Source organism: Anguilla rostrata, chromosome 16, assembly GCF_018555375.3.
Source record: "Anguilla rostrata isolate EN2019 chromosome 16, ASM1855537v3, whole genome shotgun sequence".
In the NCBI taxonomy this organism is placed as follows: domain Eukaryota; kingdom Metazoa; phylum Chordata; class Actinopteri; order Anguilliformes; family Anguillidae; genus Anguilla; species Anguilla rostrata.
In genome coordinates this window covers 32,388,469-32,407,983 of record NC_057948.1, presented here as the reverse complement: position 1 = coordinate 32,407,983, position 19,515 = coordinate 32,388,469, and the positions used below count along the sequence as shown (strand labels likewise).

The window sequence follows — 19,515 nt, the reverse complement described above, 5'->3', positions numbered from 1 at the left end:
ATGAAGAAGAGCTGAAAACACAAATATTAGAAAAAAAAGAGGTTTATTGTGAAAAACTCATACAAACTTCAATCAAAAAAAACACCGTCTGTACAACATCTGCAGATGTAAATGCTTTTCTCCCAGTAAAGCATTTACACTGTTAACACCAGGACTGTGGTTTGAGTCCCAGTAAAGCATTTACACTGCTAACACCAGGACTGGTTTGAGTCCCAGTAAAGCATTTACACTGCTAACACCAGGACTGGTTTGAGTCCCAGTAAAGCATTTACACTGCTAACACCAGGACTGGTTTGAGTCCCCGTAAAGCATTTACACTGCTACCACTGGGACTGTGGTTTGAGTCCCAGTAAAGCATTTACACTGCTACCACTGGGACTGTGGTTTGAGTCCCAGTAAAGCATTTACTCTGCTACCACTGGGACTGTGGTTTGAGTCCCAGTAAAGCATTTACACTGCTACCACTGGGACTGTGGTTTGAGTCCCAGTAAAGCATTTACACTGCTACCACTGGGACTGGTTTGAGTCCCAGTAAAGCATTTACACTGCTACCACCAGGACTGTGGTTTGAGTCCCAGTGAAGCCGTGTAGGCATTTACACTACTAAGACCGGAACTTCCTCTTGATTCTCAAGCAGGGCGTCCTCTGGCTCCAGGGATTCTGCTACTGAGAGAGAGAGAGAGAGAACGCTTTCAATCCAAAAAACGAACAAATCTGTCTCCAACACGTTATTGTAGTCATTCTTCATTGATTACTGCATTAGCTGAACAAAGTAGTGTGGATGCAGGCTGGTGTGTTGTCCTGCGCACGTGTGTGTGTGCATGTGTGTGTGCATGGGTGTGTGTGTGCTCACCTGTAGTGAGGTCTACCACACTGTCCTCCTGCAGCCCCTCTGGCAAGGAGATCCCCATGGCCTTCCGGATTCCGTACACACTGCTGATGTCACCGGGGTTCACCTGACTGGCCAGATGGGCCAGGTTTTCCGTCACCTTCTCAGCTAGAAAATAACAAAAACAACCTCTGCTCAAATCCAGACAAAAACCTCTGCTCAAATCCAGACAGAAACAACCTCGGCTCAAATCCAGACAAAAAAAACCTCGGCTCAAATCCAGACAAAAACAACCTCGGCTCAAATCCAGACAAAAAAAACCTCGGCTCAAATCCAGACAAAAACCTCTGCTCCAATCCAGACAAAAACAAACTCTGCTCAAATCCAGACAAAAACCTCTCCTCACATCAGTTTATACTCAAGCGCATTAGATAGAGAATTCTCTGCGAGTGGGGACTGGACAGGACAGACAGGACAGGCGCCATTACCTAGCTGCAGCTCCCTGGCGCTGGGGGCCAGCAGGCAGATGATGTTGGGCGGCGGTTTGGTGCTCAGGCGCTCGTTCTGGACCTCCTGCAGCTCCCTCAGCAGCACGGTGGTCTCGTCCAGCTTCTGCTGGAACTGCCTGGCCTCTGTAACGCAAAGGACCCCGGGGGTGACTCTCAGTCCCGGCGTAGCTGACTAAAAAGAGTGCCTGTCAAGAAACGGGCATGCAGCTCCCTGCCCACTTGCATCTAATCCCTTGTAGGCACTAATCCTTCTTATCTTCGGACTGAAATCATTTGTTGTACAGCAGGCTTACAGTGTGTTCATCAGCGCACAACATACTCAGCATCCCTCCGAGCGCGCGTGCGATAAAAATCAATCCCACGAGACACGACAAGAACCGGTTGCCTCAGCAGCATGAGATACGGTTTCTGGATTAAATCCAAGTTCTGTCATTAGACACGTGCCAGATTCAGTAGGAGATCATTCAGAAGGCGGTTCGGCGAGCATTCTACAGGGACTGCTACTTCAGCTACCGTACCTTCCGAGGGTAACGTCTCCGGCTCCAGGTCCAGCCCTAACCCAATCACAGAGCTAAGGGAGGTCAGGCTGGTCTTGCTGCTGGATTCAGGCTGAATTATCTGCAGGAAACAGGAAATTAGCAGAGGAGGGCTCATTTACATGAACGTCTTGGACACTGCAGGCTTCTGTAGTCCTCAGGAGGATTACCATCGCCTAGACTACAAAAGCAATGGCCTCACGGTCCAGCGCTCACATGGTCAACAGTCTTTGCAGGGTACCCAGCTCAGGAGGAACACGTCCTCTGTTGTGCGCACTGATTGGTTGGACATGCTGGTCATTTTTGTCTTAAATAATGTGGTTTTGGGGAAAGCAGCTGGCTCTGAGTATTATTCCCTTTTCATTTAGTTTAGCATGCATCGCTTTATTTCCCCCACCAGACAACGCAAGCTGAGTATCAGTGCTGCTGATTGGTTTGTTTCACAGGCAGGATTTTCCTCCAGACTCCACTGTAAAACAAACTGCCCCCCCCCTCCCCCCCGCAGGGGAAATTGGAGGGGCCTACAGCTCAGTAAGCGTGCGAATGGGCGGGGCCTGCAGCGGGAGCCTCGCTGTCGCTCGTCCCCTGCCCCCCCCCCCCCCCCACTCCAGCAGGACCCCAGACAGGCAGGGCAGGGTGCTGTTTACACAGCTGCAGCAATAATCCCGCGCGGCCCAGAACAACGCCCCCCCACACGCCCCCCCCAGGACTTACCTCCACGTCCTGCGCTGGCTCGGATTCCTCCGGCACCTCCTCCTCACTCTGGCTGCTCTGAGGCTGTGGAGGAGGATATTGAGTCTCCTTAAGCCAACATTGACACAGTCGGGGTAATAACAGAGACGGGCTGTCACACAGCGAGAGCACAAGGGTGCGCTGATGGAGGCCCGCTTTCATTTACCAGACGCTGGAAGCGACGTCTGATTTAAGATTACCCGCAACGCCGCGCACGTGCGTTTTTCGCTGTTTGTACAGCATCAGCACGCGGCCATCTTAAGCTCCATCAGAGCCACCCCTTCCCTCCCACCCTCCAGAGACAGAGAGAGTCGGGTTCACCTCAGTTTCCATCTCCTTCAGACTCCTGGAGTGCTCCCCGCCGGTCAGCGTGTCCAACATGTTGTCCGCCAGCGTGTCCATGTATTCGTCCGTCTTTGTGAGGAATTCTGGGAGGCTGCCGGGGCAACCAGACGAGAGCGTTTAATTCTCACCCTGGATTTACACCAATCACGGTTCAGGCACAGCTGCCCACCCCAAAGTGAACACACTGTTCTCATGCCTCTTCCTCTCTTTTGATTGGCCGATGTCCTGGCGGCACAGGCTGACTTTTTGGCATGGCCATGTGCCGTTTATCTCAAAGCCTACGCCTCGGCCAGTGGCACTGTCTGAATCACACCTTCCCCTTCCTTCCAGACTGAAACGGAAGACCTCAGGCTAGAACAGAGTCCCACTATCGTGTTTTCACTACTCTGTGTAGATCCACGCAAAGGCAGACAGTAAAAGCTGAGCTACAGGCTTGTTCCCATCTCAAAGGGTCAAAGAAACATTGGTGAATATGTATTACGTTGCTTTACACAGCAAACAAGACCATGATTCTGAGAGTGAGGACAAGTGCTGCAGGACATTTTTACTTTTGCAGTCAACTCCATTTTCTGTGAGACTGAATTGATATTTCCTGCAGGAGAATGTAACATTATTTGTAGTTACTGCACAACACTCTATTCAACAGGTGCGCTTCCATTACACCTCACATTGGCAGTCATCTCTGTTTTCAGGACATATCGGATAATATGTGTAGTGACAAACTATTCCCAAAGAAAAAAGTGAGCATTTAATAGAAGTCACATTTTCAATCGGTTAAGAAAAATAAAAATAAAAGTAAATACACTTCTTGCTCTCTATCGATACGTATCTGACTCAATCTAATATTACCGCATTTTCAAAAGAGTGGTATAATTCAAACAATAAAAGACGTGATTTAATGCACTACCGGCCTGGTAGCAACTTATGAAAACCGATGGGGTGGATATTAATCTCCCAAGCACCCGCAAATATTAGACAGAGGGAAGAATCAGGTTAAAAACATTCTTTCTGCAATTTCTTTCAAACAGTATTACGAAGATAATCAGCTGTATATCCGGCGACTGTGGCGCATATGAGTGAATGGGACACACCTTTCTGGTCCCTGTAGGCTGGACTCGTCCCCGTAGTTGGAGTAGATCAGGTCCGAATCCTCCTTACTGATGTTGGCGAAGCTGGAGTCGTAGACTGGAGCGTAGGAGCTGTATGGTCCGTAGTTCATGTACGACACTGCGGAAGACACAGCCAGGATTCAAACTCGCAACCTCAGCACAGAACCGCTAGGAGAAGAGCTAGAAAACATAACTGCGTGAAACTACGCTTTTTCCCCCCCGTATGACAGTTTGAAAACAACACGCTGCAAATTTCACCTTACAGCAAAAACACATGCATGCTGGATACGTAAAATAAAGAAGTCTCACACAGGCATCACACTTACTGCCTCACCACACTGCAATAAGCAGCTTTTCAGCTGCTGCACTTTCACACTTGGGTCGCAGTACAAGGTTTTAGAGATTGGATTGCGCTGATTATTTGAAAATGGAAGGTTCTCATTTCATAAATGTATTATCTTTATAAAAATATCATTTAAAAATCAATAAATCTGTTACAATGCCACCGCACACAAAGAAAACCGGTACACTGCGCACATACTGGAGCAGCGAGCGAGCACACGAACGGAGAACTAAAACGTGTAAAGCGCTCTCCTCGTTTAGCCTAGCCGCCGCTCGGCTGCAGACCCCTGTGGCGCCGTGTGCCCCGCGCAGCGAGCGAGTCGGGCGGGCGAGGCGAGCGGGCACGGTGTGGCGTGGCGCGGCGAGCGAGTCGAGTGGGCGAGCGAGGCGAGCGGGCACAGCGTGGCGCTGCCCGCGACTCACCGGGCGTGACCTTGTTCCGCTTGTCCTCCTTGAAGCCCTGCAGCGTGTTGATGCCCGTCTGCAGGCGACCCATCATCATGCCCAGCTTCACGGGGCAGTACCCCGAGTCTGCGGCACACAGAGGAACAGCAGCGTGAGCGAGGGGACCATCGCCCACATGTGGAGAGTGACCCAGCGTGCGTGTGTGTGTGTGTGTGTGTGTGTGTCTGTATGTGTGTGTCTGTATGTGTGTGTGTGTGTGTGTGTGTCTGTGTCTGTGTGTGTGTGTGTCTGTGTGTGTGTGTGTGTGTCTGTGTGTGTGTGTCTGTGTGTGTGTGTTTGAGACTCTGCGTGTGTGTACGTGTGTGTGTGTCTGTGTGTGTGTCTGTGTGTGTGTGTGTGTGTGTCTGTGTGTGTGTCTGTGTCTGTGTGTGTTTGAGACTCTGCGTGTGTGTGCGTGTGTGTACGTGTGTGTGTGTGTGTGTGTGTCTGTATGTGTGTGTGTGTGTCTGTATGTGTGTCTGTGTGTGTGTTTGAGACTCTGCGTGTGCGTACGTGTGTGTGTTTGTGTGTCTGTGTGTGTGTGTGTGTGTCTGTATGTGTGTGTGTGTGTGTGTGTCTGTCTGTATGTGTATGTGTGACTGTGTGTGTGTGTGTTTGAGACCCTGCCAGCCAGAGACTGAGCCCACTTTGGCCCCACTTCTGCTGCACATCGTGCCTGAACACGCATCAGAACCACGGTGAATCAGTGCCGGGTCGCTGTGCTCAGTACCTCCCGCGCTCAGGTCGGCCGCGTTCAGTATGCCCAGGCTGGTCGTCCCGTCTGGCTTCCGACGGTCAAATTCCAGCTAAAAACCCGACGGTAAGGAAGAGAGAAGAGAAAAAAAAAACCAGAAAAACATGGGTTACGAGCTGCATGGCTTTCCAGGAACAGGTTTCTAAAACGGTCACAGGAGCAGGCTGTGCTGCGCAGAGCTCTGGCTGCAGCGATGGGTCTGCGGTCTGGAGGGCCAAGCTAGCGCGCTCATTTCCCGTTCGACTTCAAGGACGGTGGTCTGGACCGGAGCCCTGTGTACACCCGGGGGAAAATACCGCAGAGGGACCAGCAGAAGTGCACTGGGCATGAGGAGCGTCAGACACAGCTAGGCTAACACAGTGTGTGCACTGCTGCCAGTGCCTGCTGAGGTACTGCACTACATTTACACACTCCTGTACTACATTTATACACTCCTGTACTACATTTACACACTCCTGTACTACATTTACACACTCCTGCACTACATTTACACACTCCTGCACTACATTTACACACTCCTGCACCACATTTACACACTCCTGCACTACATTTACACACTCCTGCACTACATTTACACACTCCTGTACTACATTTACACTTCTGCACTACATTTACACACTCCTGTACTACATTTACACACTCCTGCACTACATTTACACACTCCTGCACTACATTTACACACTCCTGTAAAACCATAGCTCTTATGCAAGCACAACAGAAATAAAAAAAAACATTTGGTTCACTGTCACTTTTATATATTTCAACGTGACACCAACATGTGATGTTAAGATCTGTTCTTTGGAATCCTCCGACAAGTTGGAACAAGAATATGTGCCATTACTAGGGTCAGGGTCAGATTCCCAGGAGGTCTGTGTACATAATGCAATGGGAGCCCTACAACAATGGGAATAACTGCCAAAAAGCCCATTGGAATATTTTACCACTGAAATACGGGATGAATCAGGATCTTCTCACAGTAAGTTTGGCTGACATACAGGCCCTAACCATCAGCTGCAAAAGCTCACTTCCTGATCTGTGTACACTGAGCTGCTCTCTTGGCCAGGTCTCCCTGGTTAGACAATAGTCACGTGCTTCAACTCAACAGCACTGCCTGCGTCACGAAGGTTCAATTGAAGAATAAAAAAAATGGGAAAACAGGGTTTAGGATTGATGACGATGCATTTCAGACAGCTGAGCTAGGTCAGGATCCAGCCCATAGTCCCACCTCACTGAGAACATCCCTGTTGGAGAGCTTCCCTCCCGAGTCCTCGATGATCTTCCTGATCTGCTCCAGCTCCTTCTCTGCCTGAGACGCAGCCTTCAGAGCCTCGTCCTTGGAGTCCCGGTCCTGTCTGGAGACATGGCGCACACACACACACACACACACACACACACACAAACAGATATACACGCACACAGATACACACACAGGCACACACACACACACACACACAGGCACACATACACACACACACACACAACACACGCACACAACATGCACACACACACAACAAGACAAGCACACCACACACAGACACCACACATAAACACACACCACACACACACACAATACACACACACACACACCACACACACACACAGACACACGCACACACAGGCACACACACACACACACACAGAGGCACACATACACATACACACACACGCACACACACGCACACATACATGCACACAACACATACATATAGACAAGCACACGCACGCACACACACGCTCACACACATATATACACACACACAGACACACACATATATACATACACACACACACACACACACACACACAGACACGCACACATAACACACACACACACACACACACACAGGCACACACATACACACGCACACACACATACATGCACACAACACATACATATAGACAAGCACACGCATGCACACAGACACGCACAAACACACACGAGAGTGGTTACACACCAGCACTTAAAGCACCACGAGTCAGAAACACTTTCACATGGGATTAAAGGAGAGATCGACACTAAATCACCAAGAAGGTTAATGCGTACAGAAACATACTGCATGTCATTCGCTTCAGAGTATTAATGTGCACACACACTGCAGCAGTTCTGGGAAACATAACATTGGCTCTTCTGTCAGCAGGCGTGATTCACAGGAAACCCAAAATGCTGTGCTTGTGGGGGGGGGCGGGACTTTAAAAACAGCGTGTCGGCCAAAGCCACGGCAACCAGATCGTCAGGGAGATGGGACACCGCATGCTTTGAGAAACACTGCTGCTGCTGGATTTGTACCAGATTAGAATTTCGCTTCACAGGAAATGTTGAGCCAGCTATGGAACGTGGACTTCAGTAAAAATCCACAAATGACCAGAAGATCGGACGCCTTTAAGCAAGCAGAGCGCTACTCGCACACTTTCACCGCCTGTTCAAATGAACGGAAGACATTCACGGCTGCATCTGAAACTGGTATGCTTTTGACGTGTGGGAATCAGAACTTTGATCTATGGGGAAATCTGGTGGCCAAAGAACCGTCCGAACCAAACAGAAACAAAAACCGAACCCGAGAGATTTTTGATTTCCTTTCGTTCTTCTCTCCAGAACAGAAGCCGTTACACTTGTCGCCCGCTCATCAGCGACCGCCACTCGCTTCCCCGCACCCCGCCCCGAGGGAAGGAATTCAGCGGCCTCAAACGCACGGCGAGATGTCCGCGCAGGCCCGGACACGCCCGAGGCATTCCTCCCATACCCGGCCCCAGATACGAGCGGCGGACGCTGATCTGGATCAGCTTTTACTCTAAAGCCTGGTGTACCAACTCCACGTCATCAGCAATGTGTCCGTTTGGGGCAACAGTGTCACAGAACCCCGTAAACCAGGTCGCTGTGGAAACGGTGTCGCTAAGCGACACGCGAGGTCACATGGGTTCGGCGGGGTTTCGGGGCGGCAGAGGCACCTGGGCGTGTCCTTGCTGATCCTCCGGGGCGACTGCATCGCCTCGCCCGGGTCCGCGGGCACCGGCGCGTCTGCGGAATGTTCCGGGCCGGCGCCGTCCTCCTTCTCCGCCTCCCCCTGCTCCTTGGTGGTGCTCTCCACGTCGGCCATGAACTCGATGCTCTGCCTCAGGCTCTGCAGCCTCTCCTTGAGCAGCGCAAACGGGGGAAAGTGCTCAGCGAGACAGCAGTTTAAGCATCCTCACAGTCATCATCGCACAGAATTGAGCAACTGCCCAGCTCAGTAACACTGCTTTATTCACGTGAACAATGAATCATGTTCATGTTTCATTAAATAAAATGTACCACAAACCATTGTGCCGGAGAGACAAATAAAAACAACAGTAATGACATTACTTTCTTGAAGAGAAAAAAAAAGTAGAAATCAAGAACTGCCAAAATAAACAAGAAATGATAGGAAGTGCTGAATAAACACAATTGAACGCAGCGTACTAGCTCCCCCTGCTGTTCATACAGTGCAACAATATCATGGGGAAAAAAACCAACGAGCTTTACAGTGCAAGTCTGAGAGGACAAAAGTAAACACAGGAAAGCAGGAAGTTTCAGTGGCACCCATCCAAATACTGAGAATGCATAACTGTGCTTACCGGACTTAGTATTTTCATGCCGGAGTGGAGAAGCTTCTTTGCTGCCTTGTAGTAAATGGTCTCAGGTTTATTGTAGATCATCGCGTTCTCGCACATGATCTTAAAATCCGCCTGAAACAGACAAACACAGAGCAGCTTTAACGGAGTATGAGCACAAGCAGAATGGCCCAGACGTATCCTTGCCAATGCTTGGATGCTGAGAGCCAGTCCCCTTTACAGGTCACCAAAGCAGCCATTTTTTGGGGAGTGATGATGTCATACCTTCAGCTCCTCCAGTGCCTGGTAGTACTCTTTCTTCACTTTGTCCTTCATGGTGCTGAAGTCCATGGGCCGCTTGATGATCAGGGAGTATCCCGGGGCGATGAAGTCGGTGACGGGGAAGGCGAAGAAAGCATTGGGGTCTTTCCTGCAGAAGAAACCCATCCTGACTTTCCCCAACCGTAGCATCACACACTCATTACACTACACTGAGGAAAAAGGCCCATGTTACTGAATGCCTGGAATGATACAAGCGCATGTTCTGCACAAAGAGGACAGTTAGACGAGCCCGGCAAAGGGCCAGGAGAGAAGAACAGAGCGAACAGCCAATCTGACCTCTGAAGCTGCCTGATGAGCTGGTTTAGAGCCTCCTGCAGTGGAGTCTGTTCCTTTTCTGCAAAACAGGAACGCAAAACTCACATCTTAGAGGCCGACGATCCGGGCAGCACACAATAAATGCAACAGGAAAAATTACAAGCACCTTGAAAATACTCTATTCATCTACCAAGGCAGAGATAAGCCACTCTGATATATATTAATGCCTATGGCTCGCCAGTAAGAACACGTTGAGATGTCAGCAAAAGTCCACACCCAATCGACTCCAGTTGATTGTTATGGGAAGGGTGAGGTTAGGTATTAGGCTGGCGAATGAAGACAAAAATGTTTTTAATTTAAAAAGAGGCTCTTACCGTCCATTTTGGCTATGGATGGAGTGAGGTGCTTGTCCTGGGACAGATCTGACCGAATAGGGGTGTGACTTCGCTCCCTGTCATCCCAATCGGTGTCCATGGAATCCTGTCCCTTCTTCTTTTTAGTCGTCTTGAACATAAAAAATAAAACATACCGTTAGTTAACTGAACTAAGCTTTACGTTATAAGACGAAACCAATAACATAGTCTGGACTTCAAGTAACACATTTAACGTTAAGTAGTCAGCTGACGTTAATTGCATTGACAGGTGTTACCCATGCGAAGCTTATTAGCTCCGTTTGATCACATCGCCGTAACTCGGCTAGCGTACTACACCTTTTTCTTTTTCTTCTCATCTCCCGATTGCACGGGACTGTTTCTTTCCTTTTCTCCCTTCTTTTTCTTCTTCTTTTTCTTGTCCTTGTGTTTTTCGTAATCTGTCTTATCTTCATAGATGTTGTCATGGCTAGAGCTTCCAGTGGAGAGTTCAGTCACTTCGTTTCCTGCTACTTTCAAAACTAGCTTCAGCGGCTTCTCCACGTACTCTGGGTGGGAGAACATGGTGTTAGCTACGATAGGTAACTGTTAGCCAACGACATTAGGTAGCACAGCACAACTTACAAGATGGATATCGTTCCAAACGCCGGAGTTACAAGAGAAAGGAAAGGTTCAAGCAGAGGACATCTCACTTGCAAGGTAATTTTGTCCAGTAACGAAATTGGTACTTCTACGTGGAGACCGTTCAACATTTCACAATTAATGTAATACTGATAAATCATCTAATGCAAAACGGAAGAATCAGTTAGCTGGTCGATTAAATTAGACTACTTTATTCATTGACCTAGCAAGTTGTATTGGACCATCACTATCATTGCTAAAAAAGCACTTCTGTCACAACTGCAGAGTTAGCTAAAACCCTAGCTGGCTAGTTAATGTTTCGGATAACGGCAATACAGTCGTCATTAACCGCCGCTGACAATGTCAAAGTCCCGGGAATTTCAAAACGCAGGCCGTGCACAGGGCGCTGCGTCAAGAAAGCGCTTAGCTACTTGAATCGGCTACCTAACAGCAGTCTACCTATAGTTTAAGGAATAGGTAAGAATACTGAGGATAGAAACTGATCTGCGGCTAGCTAGCACTAACAGAAATATTCACTTCATCTAGCTGGCTAGGTCTAGTGATATTTGCTAGCTATGTTAGCAACGATAGCCGCAGTATAATAGTATCCGATACAGCATGCAGGAGAAAATGAAACAGTTGGCCAACGAACTAGTCTAGTAAGTTGGCGATGTAGCTAGACTATCTAACGTTAGAGCTGGGTAAATTTTTCAATTGCCATTTGTAATATTGCTAGCAAATAAACTTAGCCAAATAGCCAATTATATTAGGAAATAATATAGACCTGACGCTACGTTAACAATGTCAGTCTATACAGTTATGTAACCTCAGTTGGCTTGGCTGAATAATTCTGGCAAATGACAGATAGTCTACTACTAGCTAGCTAGATCAATCAGTTAACGTTAACTGCAAGACTCCAGCCGGTTAGCTGCCCGGTTAAAAGCGGGCCATAGATGATCACATCTGTAGCTAACGTTAACTTTCCGGTTCCTTGTGGTTCCGCCAATAATGAGATGTGGTACGAACAACTTACCTTCATATGCGTGTTTCTCCGACTTGTGCTTTTTATGCTTCTTCCCCATATTTTATTCTGTAGTCGGATCCTAACAGAACAAATTATATGGCGGACCCGTGCTTCTTTGTTTTGTACCTGGAAGGATTTGTAGTTGAATCCAGAGGCAGTTTGAACTCAGTAATTTTTTTTCCTGCAGCGCCGCTAGCTGGCGGGTGGTTAGAATTGATTATTCAGGAGTTTAAAAAAAGTGGAAAAATCTTGTTATTTACCCAATCAAATCCCATGCCTTTTTCATAAACCTAAAAGACTAGTATTGTAATTAAAAAAAAATGTCTAAATAAAAAACAATAAAATAATGCTATTTTTTCGCTTAGTCTAACATGTTAAATATATTTAAAGAAAAACAAGAACTTTGTTTCTTTCGGACTTGGCAAATTACATGCTAATTTTGTATACACTCAAACTAAAACAGGCAATCGCAATTTTATGTTCCATGCGCAGCAATTCAGCAATTCTTGTTCCTTTTTCAGTATATCCCAAGTTTCAAACACCTAATTATACAGAAGTTCACAGCCAGTATAAAGCCCTTTGTAGGTTTTAGTCAGGCCACCAGTGGGCGCTGCAATCACGACGTATTGTTCGAGGTCGAAGCAGAAAAGTTCATGAAAATTGACTCATAAATAACGTGTTTCTTGCTTATCCGTGGTAGCACAGCTTTCGAAAAGTAACTGCATCTCTTGGTCGGTTTTAAAATGCTGACTTGCTTTCTATGGCGGGCAGAGATTGTTTGTGAGGATTAGTTTGTGGTCAAGCTGTGGGAGACAAACTGAGTCCCATTGCAGTTTCACCTCAAAAGCAGACCGCCCTCTTACTGACAATTGAAATGGATTTTGGTATGGATACATAACTTTTTTTTAAGGCATGAACACAAAAATTACTGGGAAGACATTTTCCCCGAAAATGGATTACTCATAAGACACACTCAAGCACTCTTCTACTAAGATTCCCTAATTTAAATATAACCACTTAACACCAGTGAGGTGCTGGTTCAGTGCTATTCAAAAAGCCACAGAGACGAAAACTCAGACTAGCTGGTGACTGTGGGTCTTGTGGGGTCCAGTAAGTGCAACGCTACAATAGCCCACAGTTGCTTTGTGTGTGTGACAGAGCCCCAAACGCAAAGAGCATAGAAACAATGGGACCCCTCATGCATAAATAACCAATAGGTTGTTGCCCCGGTCTTCCCTCAGCACAGCCAATGCTGGTCAATGCTGTCTCAGCTTTTGTTTTGTTGGGATCAGTTCATACACTGGAGGGTGCCTCTGCTGGATGTTAGATTTAGATATGGAGGATGCGATTTTGGATTAATTTTAAGCTATCAAGGGACATATTTTATCTTTGTTTTGGCAATGCAACATGACGGGCCAGCCACATTGCACCCTTTCCATAGTCGCTGATCCTTGGCCTTTTTCTGGGCTTTGGCTTTCATGGCAATTTCAAGCAGCAGTGTTTGCTCCTTTCTTGTTTGTTTGAAGTTTTTTTTGTTGTTGTTGTTGTGGGTCACAGCGAGGGTCTTCTCTTGCCCTAGACCCAAGCAGGACATCTCTGCAGCGACAGCGCACTGACCCATGGTTTATCAGAGCGATATGCTGTACGACCATACCTGTTGTCCTCAGTAGAGATATGCTCAGTTAGATTGCCACACATTGCACATACCAACGGACGACAGATGTTTTATTCATGGAAGGAAGATATTGTACATTCTTTGAAGCACATTTCAGGTTTTATGAAGAGGCCAGGGGCGGGGCCTTGGATCAAGTGTTCTCATTTCTGAATTCATCAGATTGCAGAGAATGTAATCAGTGATTCCAATCATACACCCTGGACTTGGAGGTCAGGTTGAAAAGCGACTCGTAGGCTATGTTAACAATGTCTCATTTTTCATCTGCCCAAAATAATTCTACAGACAATTCCCATGTGTTTTTCCTGGACACCACCACCGCATTTTCTATTGTATTCCAATCAAGTTTTTAGTAGAAAGTGAATAAAACTTCTGAAAGTTACGCCTCTTTGGCCATTTCAAATGCTTGTACTGTACGTATCAGATTAGTTACTTATGCAGTCTAATTTTGCCAGTATTTTTGTTGGGCTTCAGTTAGAACTGAAGGGATCTGCAGCTCCTGATCTGTCAGAGTCTGAGCTCTGGCAGCATGCTGTCTCTGTCTGGTACTGCAGGAGCCCTGTGAAGGAAGCCTGGAGTCAACAATTAGATAAATGAAGAATGTACACAAAATTCCTTTACGAGGGTCTGGATCAGGTGGAGCACAAGCACAGGTGAACACCGATTCAACATTAGTTGTACTCTGCCCGAAGTCTGGATGTTAGAAGGTTCTTCAATCAATATTAACCATAGTATGGTCCTCAATGGTTGGTGAAGACATACATTTTTGTGCACACTTGGTGTGTGCATGAATGTGAGTGTGTATGTGTGCGTGTGTGTGTGTGTGTGTATATATATATATTATTCTGTGTGACCAAAAGTATCTGGACATGCCTTGGTTTTGGACTGTTTTTCATGGTTTGGGTTAGCCCGCTTAGTTCCAGTGAAGGCAAGTCTTAATGCTACGGCATGAAATCACATTCTGGATGATTCTGTGCTTCCATAACAGTTTGGGGAAGGCCCTTTCCTATTTTGGCATGACAATGCTCCCAGGCACACAGCGAGATTCATATAGAAATGGTTTTGTCAAGAACAGTGAGGAAGAACTTGACTGACCTGCACAGGGCCCTGACCTCAACCCCATCCAGAACTATTGGGATCAATTGAAAAGCCAAATGTGGGCCAGGCCTAATCACCCAATCAGTGCCCAACCTGACTAATGCTCTTCTGGCTGAATGGAAGCAAATCTCTGCGGCAATGCTCCAACATCTAGTATAAAGCAGAAGAGTGGAGGTTGGAATAGTAGCAAAGGGTGGACCAACTCCATATTAATGCCCATAATTTTGTATGAGCTATTGGATGTCTGGTGTCCATATACTTTTGGCCATGTAGTGTGTGTGTGTGTGTGTGTGTGTATATATATATATATATATATATATATATCAACCCTCTTGGCTGAGAGTGGACAAATCCATTTTTTGAGGGGCCAGCCAGAACAGCTGCTGACCAGACCTGCTACTCCTTTTGTCTTGCTGAAGATAGACGTGGCAACTCACTGCCACAGCCCCCCCCAGAGTCTCGCAGGCGTCTGTATGCCAGCTACACTCCCTCCCCAGCCCTGGGGGGGGGGGTACCCAGGGGTACATCTGCCGTGTTTCAGCTGTGAGACGGCACCCACTCTGGAAGTCCATGTACATTTCAGGATTTAAAAGGAGATCAGTTACACCAAAGAAGGCCTAACAAATGGCAGATGTGAAGAAATGTATTATCTTCTGCCACAACAGTGGGTCTGAGGCAAGAGCGGGGGTGGGGGTGGGGGTGGGGGGGGGGGGCTGTCTTTCACATGACAGCCGCAGCCCAACGGAAACCATTCCCCGCTTTGTTGTTCGCTTGGAATTTCGTGCTGTCATTACGTATCCTCAACGGCAAAAAGTAAACAAGCTAGCGAAGCACGCTCGGTTTTTTTCTTCTTCCCTCAGCTGTTTTCCACATGGCTAGCCTGATTTTTTTTATTTTTTTTTAAACCTACATAATTCATTCTAAAGATTTAAAGTACCTCCGCTGTTTCTAGGCCTCATCAACTTTGTTTGCCTTTGTCTGTATTACCTGTAAGTATTGCCTATGCGACTGCTTTTTCTGAACGTAAATAGCTCGAGACATCAAATTATGCTCTTCGTGCTTTATGTGAAAATCTGGGAGTTTGCATAAACCTGCTACAACTGACATTTATCAGTCATGTTCAGTAGAATGAATTGTAGTTAAGCCTATGAACAATCAGATAAAGCTCTGTGTGCAGAACATATTTGCTAAAAAAAAATTTTAAAAAAGTAAATTGACCAAAGAATAAAACTTGCCGATGAGAGCAGGATCAGAATGTCTTTGACTCATCAGACTGATGGCCTTATAACCAAAGCGCTTTGTGGAGGAGAGAGCCGTTGTTTTTCCTCCCTGTTTCCAATCCAGCACGCTGGACGTGCCTTTCCTTGATATCCTCTGGGACACCAGCAGTAAACCGTATGCAGGCTCCATACAGTGGAGGGGCGTACACAGCTGCCAGATAAGTCTGAGAGAGAGGGGCCCTGGATAGTTCTTGGCCTCGGATCAGAACACCTGTAGAAACGCGATTCTCTCATGCAATTCCCGAAAAGATCATAGTTTTATTTTATTTTATTTTTTTCCCCCCACTTGAACGTTAACCAGTCCCAGTTGTTGAGATGCCAAACAGCCGTGTGGAGGCAGATCCTTTGTGGTGGCAGCACTGATATGCTGTCGGTTCCTCACGTCAAGGCTGCCACTCACTGATCCAATTACTCTAATGTATATTTCATGGAGCTCACTTACTGTTCTTGTCTTTTAATGTTGGACTCAGCGTCTTGTACTTTGTGGTGCTTTAATGTATTATGCTGTTTTAAAAAGCTGCGTTCCAGGGTTCATTTTTTTTGGGGGAGGGGGGAGGGGGGAGGGGAACTGTGTGATGTGTGCATTTGTGGTTGTAACCGCGTGTGTGTCCCTGTGTGTGTACGTGTACTGGTACGACGTGTTGTGTGTGCAGCGCGTGTGTATGTGTGCGTGTGTGCGCGTGTGTGCACTTGTGTGCTTGTGTGTGCGTGCGTGTGTGTGTGTGCGCGTCTGTGTGTGTGCGCGCACTTGCATGCGCATGTGTATGGGGGTGTGTGTGTGTGTGTGCGTGCGTGCGTGCGTGCGTGCGTGCGCGCGTGCGCGCGCGTGTGTTTGGGGGTGGGGAGTCTCACTTCTGTCGCTTGAGGCTCTTCTCCAGGATCCATAGAAGCCTGCATCCAAGGGTGGGAGGAATACGCAGGAGACCCAGGTTCAAAGGCTGGGGAGCTCGGCGATGGCCCTCTGCCAGTTTCTAAGCTTTTTGAAAACTTCACACAAACTGTTATTCGACGTTGGGGAAAGCCGTTCGCAGACTGCAGTTTGATGCGGTGTGGGGCACGTCTGTTGTTCTGACTGATGGAATGCTTGAGATCCAGGAAGTGACGGAAGAGTAAGCGTATGAAAGGGACGGACCGTGACCTGAAAGAAGCTTGTCGATGAAACACTTCACTAGCTGTCTGAGGAGACCCTCATTTTGAAAGCATCTGCTCTAATCCTACATCAGTGGTGAGGCTACATTTTTACAAAAGCCAGCTTTCCATCTTCACCAATGCACTGTCAGATATGAAGTCTACATTGTCAGTCCTGTGAAAACTGACTTAAAAATAAAACCAATTGTTTTTGTGTTTGCAAGGCTTCAGTTCAAATATCTGAACCTATACGCTCAAAAGAAAATCACCCTTAGAGAATTTAATAAAAATAACGGTATATATCCAAACAACCCTGACACCATGGAAGATGTCTGTTCCTTCTCGTTATACCTCACAATTGTTTGAAGTCAGTGCTATGACAATGCGTGGAGCACCACTGAAATTCTGTCTCCGATCGTCTCCGTGTCTGTGTAAATTTTGAAGGAAATGTTTCTTAGTTTTTTTTGGGTGACATGGCTGGCACTGTTTCCTGTTGTGCGCACCGTGGCACAATCCCCCCCTTTCCCCCCCCCCCCCCCAAAAGCCACCTCTCCCCTGGAGCACTAAAAGGGGAGGGGGAGGTGGTGTGGCACAGATGGCACAGATCATGGGGACATCTGTGGAGATGAAACGGAGGAGCTGGCTCTCGCTGTCACTTGACAATGAACAGACACCGCTGTTTATTCTTTTGAAGTGCGATATCCAGAGATAAAACGGGCATCTGGCGCTCACCCGGCAGGTTAAATAGATCTAGTCTTCCATCTCTCCCTCTATGGTCCCTGCGTGAGTTTAATGCTTATTACCAGGAAGTGTGACTAGTAGCTGGACCGAGCTCGGTCTTTTCCTGTTTCTCTCGACGACGTGCACTTTTTCTGAGGGGCGACTCAAACGGGAGCCAGGTAGACATAAAACATTAAAAAAACATAAAACAGGAGGACTTGGGCTAAGGCTTAAGGCTCCAACTCTGGCCAAGAAGAGCAGGTACACAATAGGAGGTCATTAAACGTTGATATATAACTATAACTCATAACTAGACATGACAGGGCACAGCATTACATTACAGGCATTTAGCAGACGCTCTTATCCAGAACGACTTACACAACATTTTTACATATCATTTACATTGTGTCCATTTATACAACTGGATATATACTGAAGCAATGCAGGTTAAGTACCTTGCTCAAGGGTACAACGGCAGTGTCCTTACCCGGGAATCGAACCTGCGACCTTTAGGTTACAAGACCGGTTCCTTACCCATTATGCTACACTGTAGCGGAGTCGTGACGGCTTTCTCTTATGTGAAACGCCTGACTAGCCTGCTTCATAAGGAACCCAGAGCCGTGGCTGAAGTGTGTGATTCGTGAGCGTGCTCAGTGGAATCCAGTTTTGACCAAGCTCAGAGCGAGACTGCAGTTGTGCCACAGCACCTGTGGTCTCAGTAATTCTGTCAGATTCTCTGCAGGTGAGCGCGTGCCTTCCATTCTGAGTTCTGTGCGGTCAGTGCTGCTGCGTCGCCCTCCGGAAGAGCATCGGTCCGTGCCAGGGAGGCGGGTAATTGTGTCTGAGAGCCCTGTTTCACCCTGGCGGCTTTGCCCTTGTAGGCTGCAGCTTTATCATAGCCTAGTTTTAGCACTAGCCCAATTCAGCACGGTGACATTTTTTATTTTTGGCTTAGGGCTGTAAGTCCGCTATGAACAAAGTGATGTACAGCTGGTCACTATGAACAAATTGTACAGCTGGTCTCTGGGATCTCAGTGAGGTAATGGACAACTGGTCACCCGGAGTGTGGGCGCACCAGGGTCTGAATACATGCCCAGACCTGGAACTGAAGACCAAACACAGGTATGGAACACGGTATAAAACACGATTCCTTTACTATGCCTGAGCCTATCATGGCCAACGGATGGTTTCTGTACGTGCAAACCACACACATAGCTTTTTCCCTGTTGGTTAATGAATGTGTTTTATATCGCTATGAAACGTCTCCGAATGTCCTCCTCTATTAATCCCCACAGAGGTCGTGCGTAGCGTCCGGGCTTTGAGCGTGTGCCTCCAGGCCCGTCAGAGGTGGACCGAAACGCCGGCTCGTCGCTCGTTATCGGACGGCGGAGAGCCGACCGGCCGTTTGTGTCTGAGAGAATCGCCCGAGGCCTGCTGGCTGCTTCACAGGCCAGTCTGCGAGCAGACGGACACACGGTCACATGAGCGCGTTTGCTCCAATCAGATCTTGCCATGGAGGTGAGCAGCAAAAGGCACACGTGAATAGAGCCAGAACTCCCCCCCTCATTCCCTCAGCATTGGTATGGTTGGGGGGGGGGTGGGGGTGGTGGGTTGGTGGTTGTGGGGGTTTGGGGAGGGGGTGAAAGGGTAGCAGTTGGAGGCTTCCTCCAGGGTGGATTCTGTTAATTGTCTGGTTTCCTGACAAGGTTCCCCTCAGGTAAGAGTAATTAGGCGAGGCTATTGTTCTTCCGGCCCACGTTTCCCCACGCGTGCAGACGCTGCCGCCTCTCCGTGTCCTCCGCCAGGCTGCTCCACCTGAGATTGCCTAGGTGTGGGT

The 19,515-nt window shown here is 47.7% G+C and overlaps 1 protein-coding gene and 1 long non-coding RNA gene across 4 annotated transcripts; one reads left to right on the top strand and one right to left on the bottom strand.

Annotated features, from left to right (window-relative positions):
- Positions 1 to 24: 24 nt before the first annotated feature.
- brd7 (bromodomain containing 7) lies at positions 25 to 11,949 on the bottom strand. Of its 2 annotated transcripts, none has more exons than XM_064313379.1 (17): positions 11,790 to 11,949; positions 10,475 to 10,683; positions 10,139 to 10,268; positions 9,786 to 9,843; positions 9,453 to 9,597; positions 9,192 to 9,302; positions 8,547 to 8,731; positions 6,826 to 6,952; positions 5,577 to 5,652; positions 4,826 to 4,933; positions 4,043 to 4,178; positions 2,928 to 3,042; positions 2,589 to 2,651; positions 1,857 to 1,956; positions 1,318 to 1,461; positions 854 to 997; positions 25 to 666 (listed from the first exon to the last, which is right to left on the bottom strand). In XM_064313379.1, the coding sequence occupies exons 1-17, from the start codon at positions 11,836 to 11,838 to the stop codon at positions 596 to 598; spliced, it is 1,971 nt and encodes a 656-aa protein (XP_064169449.1). In that variant the 5' UTR covers positions 11,839 to 11,949; the 3' UTR covers positions 25 to 595. The 2 variants fall into 2 exon arrangements, with proteins under 2 accessions (XP_064169449.1, XP_064169450.1); XM_064313380.1 differs by having other exon boundaries at positions 25 to 663.
- Positions 10,682 to 19,262, top strand: LOC135242355 (uncharacterized). 2 transcript variants are annotated; one of them, XR_010326316.1, is made up of 3 exons: positions 10,682 to 10,834; positions 18,634 to 18,800; positions 18,974 to 19,262. It is a non-coding gene; the product is annotated as an uncharacterized LOC135242355 (long non-coding RNA). The 2 variants fall into 2 exon arrangements; XR_010326317.1 differs by lacking the exons at positions 18,634 to 18,800; positions 18,974 to 19,262 and adding an exon at positions 13,360 to 13,834.
- Positions 19,263 to 19,515: the final 253 nt, after the last annotated feature.